Below are 11,085 nucleotides of genomic sequence, written 5' to 3'. Positions count from 1 at the left end.
CGTCATAGTGACGAACCTTGCTGACTTCAGGATGACGAACTTTGCTGACTTCAACACTTTCCTAAAACCCAGCGGTTAGCCTGACAAGTGATTGATGTGTTCGCATTGCAACTTTCTGATATTTATTCCGCTTATAGTGTGAGTGGATGGCCTGTTCGTATAGGCGCGTAAGCTACCGCGGCAAGCAACTTTTATAGTCACGACGTGATGAGATGTTAAGAGGATCTTCTCGAATTCAAGAATACCGTACGAGCTTTTTGTTCGTTCAGCCACGTTCGATTGTCGATCAATTTCCTAGTCTCAGCAATACCGCTTGCTCCGGTACTTTCGAACATTTGTTGACATTCATGAATCACTTCAGTCGCAGGCACAAGCTTAGCCCAAGCATCGTCAGTGCCGTGGCTTTAGAGTAAACAGTCCATGACTGAAGCAATGCTTCTTCAGTGTTGCTTGAGTAACAAACGAAATGTTGAATGCTATACTAGAAAATCGACTTTGATATGTCGACATCGATACTATAAATCAATAACACCAATCTAAACTTAATCACTATTGACATCCGCAAGATGCAAACGAGAAATGATGCCCCTGGGAGATGAAAAGGTTTAAAGTATCGAGAGCAACATCTCAGTGTAAATCACACACGAGCCGAAGTGTGTTCGGTTCTCTACCGTAACCCTATCCCAGCCAATTTATGCGTGAGGTTCATACGTGTCGTCAGATCTTAGCCTCAACAACTAACACCTATTTGTCTCTTCTACTAATTATCGCAATCAGATAACTACACGAGTATACTTTGGTAATAAATCAAATTTATATTCATAGGTGCAGCAAACCCCGCTTGAAGATGCTCTGTTGAGATAACCTCGCCTCATCTTGACAGAGCATCTTCAAGTGGAGTCAAGATAACCTCGCCTTACCTAGCTCGACACGATGTCCTCATCTGTATAAATAATGAGCTTGGGCTGGACCAGCGCATCGCCTCACCCTAAACTCTGCAGCAAATGAGAATGAGCGAGTCAGATTAATTCGTGTGCCAAATCCTCCACCTTCCGATCCAGTAGAACCGTGCGACCCTTCGCCACCTGAAAGTACACGTGTACGTGAAAAATATCGATAGACCTTTCAGGATTATCGTCGTAGTTCCACCGCTCTACATGTGGTGCGTTGGCATCAATCCAGCTCTCCACGTACTGTTTCACGAGTTCATGATTCAGGTCCTTGATGTGCCACAATGTCCAGTGCTCGATGCCTGCAGGAGTGTCATAGGGAAACATATTGGGTTCTAGGAACGCAGTCCTACCCTTTAAAGTTGTAGCGAAGATGTGTTCCTCAGCAGATCCAAAATTCTCGGCAATATCGTCTAGATGGTCCCACTTTCGCTCCTTACACTCATCTGTCCGACTCCAGTACTCGATGTAGAGCGTGCGGCGGCTATGACTACGTGGCAACTCACTGTCACATTCAAAATTAGCAGCTGAGTCCATTGCAACATATCCAGCAGAACATCCATCAGCAACCCTATCACGATTTAAGGAAGACTCGGAGTACTCAAGCAAATTATCCTCTTCATCTTCGTCAATGTCGGTAGGCAGATAGTCACTATCTGCTTCAGCAGGCGTAAGTTGTTGCTTCTCTGCCTTAACCTTCTTGATCTCTTCATATCTCTCACTCTCACTTTCTGAATCAGCTTTGCGCTTGCGAGACTGCGAGCTGCTCACAGGATGCGCAAAAGCCTCATTAACATCAAAAGAATCTGATGTTGATCGCAAGGCAGGCATACCATCCTGAGACTCAACCTTATCCCCTTGAACTGCGTCCGTGCTATCGGGCTAAAACCCTCAAACAATCAAATTCATAATCAATGACCTTCCTTCGGAAAACTCCCCGAATCAGACAGTAAAACACACCTTGCTACTGACTGGCATCGCTTTACTTGTCGAACCTCGGCCTAAATCCACATCAGAGATTGAGGACGGGGAGTTACAATGCGAGCGGGGCGAGTTGACGCGTTTCTCAAGATGAAAGAATTGCTCCGAAGCCACTGCTCGATACGTCATTCAAGCTAGATGGTATGTTTTTCTCTAGCTTATAAGTACAAGAACCTGTATATGGTGGGCGGCACTGGAACAGAAGACTTGTACTTCACCGTCCGTTTTCAATACTGAGATCGAATTAAATCGCTGTGTTGCGTGTCCTACAATCGAAGGGTCAAAATCTACTGAACCTTCTATCAAATTTAGCTGTCGCCTCTCCCAATACCGCCTTATTGTTACGTTTGAAGTAGCAGAAAAATGCGCCGGATAACAGGTACAGAATGCCTGTCACCATACAAGTTTCCATCATGGCACCAGTAACCAAAGCAGAGAAGCTTCTGACTGAAGAAGTCTTCTTGACAAATCCAAATTTCAAGGACAATAGACGCAAACGTTTACATCAAAGTAAAAGCGAGCAAGACAATACCAAACAGAAGTTTAAAGCCGCGTGGGTAGACGATGACGATGAGGACGTGGTGGTGAATTTAAAGGAGCAGCCGCAACTACGTAAGCTTCGCGAAACTGAAGAGGACACAATTGTTGATGGTCCAGAGCTCAAACGTCGCCTCAAGACTTTGTACGTGCAATCTATTTGCCCTAGCACTAGACGTTGAACTTATTGGTGACATTGTAGCTATCAAGCAGCGCATGGTGCCATATCATGGGCTGACCCCACCAAATTTCTAAGTGACCATCAGAATGTTCCAGATGATAGTGACAATGAAGAGGAGGCTGATCTTTTTCGAAGCACGAGCAAACTGTTGGAGGAATCGGGTGAGATGCTGCCTCAGGGCTCGCTGGACGTTATTCGTATGAAAGATGCGAACCAGCACGCGCCATCTAATGCCGTGATCCAATCGGTACAGTTTCATCCCAACGGACAGATTTTGCTCACAGCAGGTCTAGACAAGACGTTTTGTCTCTTTCAGGTGGACGGTAGCAACAACGCAAATATTGAAAAAGTTTTTGTACAGGATCTTCCCATGTTGGACGCAAAGTTCACGCTTGGTGGAGATCGTGCGATTCTAACTGGACCTCGGCAGTATTATTTCTCCTACGACATTCAAGCTGGCAAAATTACCAAGATCCCAGGCCTTTATGGGCGCAAGGAGAGAAAGCGTGAAAAATTTGCCGTTTCTAACAGTGGAGATACGATAGTGTTTTTAGGAAGCAATGGCTACTTGGATATAGTATCGGCGAAGTCGTACGAGTCGATCGGCACCCTCAAAATGAACGGCAGTGTCAACTCTGCGGTTTTTTGTGAAAATGACCGCTTTTTGCTCAGTACAGGATCAGACGGACAGATTTACAAATGGGACATGCGTACACGGCGGTGTATTTTCGTTCATGACGATGAAGGCAGTCTTTGTAATCACGCCCTGGCAGCCAGCGGTAAATACTACGCCGCCGGATCAAAGAGCGGTGTGGTCAACATTTACGATAATGCTGGTCTAACAGCCAAGCCCAAGCCATGCAAAGCGTTGATGCACCTCACAACTCAAGTTGACCATCTTAAATTCAATCCCAGTTCTGAGATTTTAGCAATGGCTTCTACTGACATTAAGGACTCGCTGAAGATGGTACATATGCCATCACTGACTGTATTTCCCAACTGGCCAACGGCACACACGCCGCTACATTACGTGTCGGCCATGGACTTCAGTCCAAATAGTGGCTACTTTGCAGTCGGAAACGCTCGAGGGCGTGTTTTATTATACCGATTGACCCATTACAAGGCTACATAAAGAGTGACCTCTTTAACTACTGTATAAGCATTCTGTGGCTCAACACCTTGAGATTAATGCTTTTCTAAATAATAGAGATAATGTTTGTTGCATTTTCGTTCTACATGCTTGTAAAAGTTAGTCAATGCCCTATGGCGAGTGATTATAAGTCAAATTCAGCTTCTTAGCTGTCGTAATGAGAGAATCAAGCGCTTTGTCAACTCCTTGTTCGGTACTATCTGTCAATCCTAAAGCATAAGTCAGGACGGTGCGTCAGGAACGTGGCAAGAGGGTCATACGTACTTGGCCGTCTGGCCGATGTGCTTGAGACTTGATAGTTGACTTTTGTCAAAGCGTCATCTACACTCTGATAATCTAAATGTGTTGTTGTCAAAATGTTGATCCTTCAACTTGCTGCACAAAAAGCAGAATTCACCTTTCAGTTTCGAATGACTGCTGTTCCGGTGATGATTTGGTAATATTTGCGATTCTTTTCGTTGCGGGAGTGGCCGTCGCGGATGCTTTCGTTGCTTCGAACAAAGATTGTTTCTTACAAATCAAGTTATATGAGTTTTGAATTTGTACGTACCAGGGAAGTCTGAGTGAGCTGCTGAGAATGCGCTAAACAAAGCAGGTTATCGTCATGAGAAGTCAAAGGATGATCAAGCTGATATCGAAGAGCGTTAATGGCCATTCGTGTGTTCAAAGCAGGATATTTCTGCAACACCAAGAGCAAAATTTGTCGGAAATTGCATAGAATTAAAAGACTTATCATACTTTTGAATCCATCGCCAATGATCGCGCGACAACAGAGGCTGGAACAGCTGGAAGCTGTTCAGCAGTATTCGTAAATCAGAAATTGACGCATTTGCACAGTAGAAAACCTGCCTCACCTCAGTTGATGGTCCAGCACCCAACAAAATATCTTCAATGCCAACTCCTGTCATAAATGTGGAGTCATTGATTTTGGATTTCAGTTCTGCAATCAAAAATTATTAATGAATTGAATACAATTTATGATGTATCTTATGGTGACGCACGCTTTCTCGTAGGTGTTGGTGAAAAGCTAGACTACTCCATCGCCATTACGATATGATGTCAGGTATACTTTTGCTTTCTGTCAACAAAAGTTACATACCTGCTGCTTTGACGGTGGCATTTTCCTTTTAAAAAAATCTGCCTCAATGATCTCCGTCGCTCGTGTACGAAATGGAGATTGAAAGACTACCTCATTTGGAATAATTTTGTAAATCTCAACGTGTTCATAACACGACATGGAATGCAGTTTTTTTTTCTTTGTGTCGGGGTATGCACTCACAATTGTCGTCGCAATTTGATCCGTTGTCCTCTCGTTGAAAAGTCTTGTCAGGTTTGGTACAGGATCATACGCGAGCTTGGTAGAGTCGTAGGGAGTGATGGCGGCATGTGCCAAGGGATTGCCATACAGAATAAGTTTACGCAAGCTGCGCAGCTTGCTTGTGTGAATTATTGCCTCTTCGTTCATAATGGTATTGTGCGCCAGGTTAAGATAAACAAGATTATAGAATCCAGTACCACAAGTGTTTTCGGTTGTCAGTGCAGACTGGCGTAGGCAACCAAGAATCAACACCTCCAATCTCAGTATTTATCATCTAAACGGGGTGCTCACCTCTGGAAAACCAGTAATTTGATTGTAGCTGAGATTTAGATCTAGCAAGCGAGGCATTATGCTTAGCATCGAAAAGATTTCTTGACCGGAGATATTGTTACTTTCCAGCGACAATATCTCAAGACGTGAAAAGTGATCCATCATGGGGGGTACGGAACAAATTTGATTGCTTCCGAGGTAAAGCTCTCGGATACGCTGCATCTTTGATATAACTTGGACATCTTTTGAACGAAGGCAATTATAAGATAAATTTAACACCTACGAAAAAAAATTATCGTGCATCACTATCATCTTAAGATTTAGGTAGCAATACCGCGTCTCAAATACCTCTAGATTCTGAAACCCATTCTCGATTGTGACCTCTTTGATCGCATTACACTGAATGTCCAGCTCCACAAGTGCTGGGAGACAACCAAATGGTTCCAATGAGGTCTAAACCAGCTTTCGTATGATTATGACCATATTATTGATGTATAAACAGGAGAATTTCCAACCTTGTTGTCGCTCATGTCTAATCGTGTCAACTTTGTGAAAGAGAGCAAATCTTCAGCAACGACATCTGTTATATGCATATCGCTTATCATAGCTTCTACAACCTCGTCAGGAAATTCAACTATAAAACAAGACAATTTGTGAGTCTATATGAATGTGTGAATTGCAAAAGACTAAACCATCTACCTCGACACAATTTTAAAAGCAGCAAACCATCCAGTGTTCGCGGCAAATCCTCACACTTTGAACGCATCGTCTTCAAAACTCTTGACTGTTGTTTGTTGCTTTCCAACGCAGGTACTACTTTTGCAAGGCTATTACCTATGGCCAGAATTTGACCAGATTGCAGTAGATTTGAATTTGCTGTCGCAATTTTTGAAAGTGTGTATGTATTTTGCTCTTCAGAGGTGCAAGCAATTGAGTCAGGGAGCCGAACCTCACTCATGATGACCTTTTCTAGCTAAATCTTACTGTTCGAAGATCATAGTAGCATATTCGGCGTTATTTTTCATCCTATTATTAACTGGAGTGTGGACATGTTTCGAGAAACCGGCAAAATTTTTTACAAAAGTGATCACCTTGTTTTAAGTTACCAGTACACTCAAATTTTTATGTCATAACGGATGAGTGGATAACTTTCAATCAGTCACCTATCTCGAAACCTTTACATTTCTGTTACGGCAATTACACAAACTTGGAAATGACCTGCCAGATGATCACCACGATAAGGCCCAAGATGACGAGGTACAAGAATACAATCTGCGATGCCATCTTGCACTTAAGCTTCTTTAGATGCATGGCTGCTTCTGCTGTGTCTTCGCGCGTTGCGTCAACCTACATAACAATATACAAAAGAGTCAGGCTTGTTTCTTAGCAATAACATTAGTGAGATCATTACTACGTACATTCGTGCGGACGTTAATAAGATGTTCGCGCTGATCTGCAAGATTACGATTAATATTTTGGGCTGTGGCTTCAGTCTGCGCGATGATAGCCTGAGCGTCGCCAAGGTGGTCTTCAATTCGTTCCGTGCGCTGATGGTAGCGGGCCACATTGTCTTGCGGGGCGGAAGCCTGTTGGCGCTGTTGACTACCTTCCATGAGTTTTGAGCGCTCAAGATTCGACTTGAGCTTGTCCAGTTGCGATTTGAAAGTGCGCAATTGCTGATGCATTCGTCTGCGGTCTTGTGAGTCTCCAGCGCGTGACTCGCTCTCGAGGATACGCATGTAACGTTCAGCCTCAGAAATATTGCCCTGTGCACGCTCGACCAGTTCGTTACGCTCACGCTCATTGTCCGCCTTAGTTATAGAGCGAATGTCCTCCATGGCTTCATCACGGCATTGCTCAAAGTCTTCGCTGTAACCCATAAAAGCCTCCGTCATGGTTGTTGGCTAGTTTTCTTGTGTAAACGGTTTGGACTGTACAAAAGAAAAGTCAGTCACGACCCGACAATCCAGGAATGTAGTTGGACATGTGTTAGTAATCGGTAAAATCCAGGTTTATCACCGGTATAGAAATGAAATAATGGGAAGGTAATGTTCGTGATATGTAAATTGGGACAGGCAAAAATTGTGCTCACAGCGAACGTGGAGAATGCGGTTGTGATTGCAACGGTGCATGTACGGGTAGACAACAACAACGTCAAGCAAATCAAATAAATATTGCCCCGCGTACTACTTCTGATCAGACTTCAGACGCGCAACTAGACGTTACTCGTAGATACACATGTTCCGCCCCCAAGTCGCTAGCATCGAGTCGATCGATCTGACCGGGGTATGCGATTTGAGAGATAAACATTACTCACGAATATATTTAAAATCAAGAAAATGACAAACATGGGCAGGTTAACATCATTCCAAATTTAGTTCTGTCAGAAGCAAATTTTAATCCAGGCCGAGCACATTTTCTAAAAAAAAGACAAGGAAGATGGATGTCGGATATAGTAGAAGCACAATCAGGGCATCAAGCAGGCGTTGAGTCTTTTTCATTGCGATAAAGCCAATTGCGAGCTCCACAAACAGGATTGAGAACGTCTCAGCAGTAAACTCCCACACCAAACCACCGCTTTTAAATGACATGAGCGCTGCAAAAATGCCTAGACAAAACGTATTGTTCATACAAGCAGCGCCAAGAAGAGCCGAAATTGATATGGAAATAGTTTTCGACGTCTTTTTTTGCGCATAGTTGAATGCAGCAATTAGCTCACTGGCATTTGAAGCCAATGGAGCCACCACGAACGACACATAAAAAGCAGGAATGCCCGTGCGAGCACCAACTTCAGACAGCACATCAACCATTGGGTCCGAAAACAGGAGCACAAGAGCTGTACCGAGGAACATCATGTAGGCTGATCGAATCTTGATCTTTTTCTGCTGGTCGGCAATGGATAGGTGAGCAAGATCTTCCGGAATTTCCTCCTCCTCTTCATCTTCATCATCTTCAGCTGGTGGGATAGCCAGCGAGTGCTGCTGTTCCACCACAACACGCTGCATTGAGACAAAAGCGTTGCCATGCTTTTCATTTTCGTATCTAGCCAGCATATAGCGAAGCGTGGCTTCGACGAGCTCATTAAACTCAATATATCCGCTTTTGTCCTTGTCAGCAGCAGCCATCCACTTTGCTGCCTCTTCACGCGACACGCTTTCACCCAAATCTTTGAAAAATAGCTGCAGCTCGTCAGCATCCATACGGCGGTCACGATTTCTGTCGTAGGCGTGGAAAAATGGACGAATGACGTCTGCAACACGGTCAAATTGTTCGCGAGTAGCATTAAGTGGTGTTGTATTATCTGGCGCTTCAGTCTTGAACTTCGCTACTTCCTTGGCCAAAATACCCGAAAGACTAATTTCTCCGTCACGAATAGCGGCGACACGTACCTCATCAATAATGTCATCTTTGACCTCTGAGGAGCGTTGCACATTCCAGTATAGATAGAGTATAAAGGAGATCATTGAAATGACAAAAGCAACGATGGCGAAAGGTCTTTCGGCCTTGGCCACCTTAGTGTTGTCAGCATGAGCGTCTTTTGCAATTGTTCCGGTGTAAAAGAGAGCGGGTAGCTGCAAGATGAGGTAGATCATGGCCGTGCAAATCATCATTCTGGCTGTTGACGGAATTTCGTCAAAAAGTATAATGCCTGTCTTAGTGAGACTTTTATTTCCTGGTGGTGTGAGCTTAGCCCAGTGTTGATCGCCCTTTGGACGCACATAGTTACCACGACCGTTCTCATCGATGTTGACGCGACCAGCGTAGACGCTTAGTGCCCAGGGAATGGTGAGTAACATGATGGTAGATCCAGCAAGCGCGCCCACGCCCACAGAGACTTGCTGCTGTGCATCTGGGCCCATTCCAGAAAAAAGTACGATAGCACCGTCAGGTACGGCACCTAGCACAGGCAGCACGACACTGCCTACGATACCAGCCATGGATGGCACTAGCAAGAGTAACTCGCTACCATCCGAAATGAGATTGCTCGCGTTAAAAAGCACATAGCCATAGACGACACCCAGGAATAGAACTTGAATTAGGCCGAAACTGTCGTCGGGGAGATCTTTGGGATCGATGAAGAAGCTTGTCATGACGGCCAGAAGTGGAGTAAGCCTCTGGTGGAGGATCGGATTGCAGTTGTATTCAAGCAACCTTTTCACAAATAGATAGTACGATACTCTTATTGTGCAACTGTGAATGGATACCTGATTTACGCCTTTTTCTGTAAGAGATTGATTATGAAGTATACCGTCGTCACCCTTGAGATCATTCGTGTTAAGGTATTCATGCTGCAGGCGTAGCTTGGTCAAGACTGCTAAAGCTTTGATCAAGAAGCAGTCAAACATAAATCAGCGACTTCATCAGGGATCATATAAAAGATGTATCCGATTATGGTCGCCTTACGGATGCATTTCAACATAGCGTATTTAACGGGAGCTTGACGAATACTGTGTCGAATCGATCTGATGACTGTCATCATAATCAAGGCGATGCAGAAGTCAATCCAAACTGTTTACCTACCACTCGATTGAGGGTGATTCTCTAATATTTTGTTACGCAAAGCGTTATCAAGGATTCTATATAACAAATAAATATTTAGTATCACTATAGCTGAAATTTATCTGAGAGTCGAGACATTTGCCACCAATCTGACGACCGAGTCGGAAGTGAAGTAGGGTACTGTACGTATTAATCTGCGAGTCATCTTATATTTCGTGGAGTACATTTTGTACAATTGCACAAACTTTTCGCGTGATGTGAAAAACTTGTGAGCACTAATTTATTGGTACTAATGAAGACGACGAAACGCCCTGAAGAAGAGATATCTATTAGCCTTACGTCTTACGTCAAGCAATACAAATATTGAACATAGTAACATTTAGATCAAGTCCTTAATTATTTTATATTTGTCTTGACATAACGACAGCGCGTTGCGCATGCGGTCTCCAAGCTAATTGGTCGCGCGCTAATGGGCATTCAGATGCATCGCTTTTACAGAGAGGCAATTCATCATAAGGCATTTGAAGTGAGCTTTCTAGCGGATGCTCGCGCCGCCTCATCAGGCGTGCCAGGTGCCACTAAATTTTTGTCAAAGGAGGCGAATACTAGCCAGGAGATGTGAGCCTTTATCGCTACAAAAGCGACAGACCCTTTTCAAAAGCCGTAAAAATAACGACTTCATGGATGACCTCCGGAAAAGGGCGGCGTGTACAAAGATCTTCCATGTCCAGCCAATTTTTACGATGATACGATGGGTGTCGTATCAAGTGCGGAGTGTTGCGGTGTCGCGAGGGGGCGCTCCGAGTATAGAAGGTGACGGCTTATGAGAAGTAGTCATCAGTTATTTCGATAAGGAAGAGAAATGTCATTCAGCTGCCGAGCTCCTAACCAGATGTCTCATCTTTGGTAGTGACAAGTTGCAAAACCCTTCTCTCTCAGCTGAGACGAAGAAACGCTTGAACTCTCACGCAGGCTCATCCGACGACTTGCGTAATAGAATACGTTGGACCCAGTTGACACAGGCCATTTGCTAGAAAAAAATAATTTCTATTGTCTTGGTTCAGTAGCCACGGTTGTTGGCTAGCACATTTATCATTCGGATAATATATGGCCTCAAAACGTTCTGATAAATTCAGGAGCTTTGTCTTCCATGCGATGTTTGAAAGCAGTAGATAGTGCGCGAAGGCATTGGAGATGG

The 11,085-nt window shown here is 44.1% G+C and overlaps 5 protein-coding genes across 5 annotated transcripts; 1 reads left to right on the top strand and 4 right to left on the bottom strand.

Annotated features, from left to right (window-relative positions):
* Positions 1-916: 916 nt before the first annotated feature.
* PHALS_11723 (uncharacterized protein) lies at positions 917-2,060 on the bottom strand (the record flags this gene model as incomplete). The annotated part of the gene is made up of 6 exons (XM_024727134.1): positions 917-988; positions 1,050-1,252; positions 1,304-1,657; positions 1,708-1,713; positions 1,784-1,832; positions 1,911-2,060. 6 exons carry the CDS (start codon positions 2,058-2,060, stop codon positions 917-919), a joined length of 834 nt encoding a protein of 277 aa, XP_024577742.1.
* Positions 2,061-2,344: 284 nt separating this feature from the next.
* Positions 2,345-3,781, top strand: PHALS_11722 (u3 small nucleolar rna-associated protein 18; the record flags this gene model as incomplete). The annotated part of the gene is made up of 2 exons (XM_024727133.1): positions 2,345-2,613; positions 2,671-3,781. 2 exons carry the CDS (start codon positions 2,345-2,347, stop codon positions 3,779-3,781), a joined length of 1,380 nt encoding a protein of 459 aa, XP_024577741.1.
* Positions 3,782-3,910: 129 nt separating this feature from the next.
* Positions 3,911-6,345, bottom strand: PHALS_11721 (Leucine-rich repeat, typical subtype; the record flags this gene model as incomplete). The annotated part of the gene is made up of 12 exons (XM_024727132.1): positions 3,911-4,008; positions 4,064-4,135; positions 4,197-4,290; positions 4,350-4,478; positions 4,538-4,591; positions 4,654-4,739; positions 4,801-4,831; positions 4,899-5,342; positions 5,409-5,666; positions 5,736-5,840; positions 5,903-6,021; positions 6,087-6,345. 12 exons carry the CDS (start codon positions 6,343-6,345, stop codon positions 3,911-3,913), a joined length of 1,749 nt encoding a protein of 582 aa, XP_024577740.1.
* A 239-nt stretch (positions 6,346-6,584) lies between these two features.
* On the bottom strand, positions 6,585-7,282 carry PHALS_11720 (premrnasplicing factor syf1; the record flags this gene model as incomplete). The annotated part of the gene is made up of 2 exons (XM_024727131.1): positions 6,585-6,734; positions 6,806-7,282. The coding sequence occupies 2 exons, from the start codon at positions 7,280-7,282 to the stop codon at positions 6,585-6,587; spliced, it is 627 nt and encodes a 208-aa protein (XP_024577739.1).
* Positions 7,283-7,783: 501 nt separating this feature from the next.
* PHALS_11719 (ca2 :cation antiporter family) lies at positions 7,784-9,478 on the bottom strand (the record flags this gene model as incomplete). The annotated part of the gene is made up of 1 exon (XM_024727130.1): positions 7,784-9,478. The coding sequence occupies one exon, from the start codon at positions 9,476-9,478 to the stop codon at positions 7,784-7,786; it is 1,695 nt and encodes a 564-aa protein (XP_024577738.1).
* Between the last annotated feature and the right edge of the window lie 1,607 nt (positions 9,479-11,085).

Source organism: Plasmopara halstedii, assembly GCF_900000015.1.
Source record: "Plasmopara halstedii genome assembly, contig: Scaffold_555, whole genome shotgun sequence".
Classification (NCBI taxonomy): Eukaryota; Oomycota; class Peronosporomycetes; order Peronosporales; family Peronosporaceae; genus Plasmopara; species Plasmopara halstedii.
This window is presented reverse-complemented; position numbering and strand designations above follow the sequence as displayed.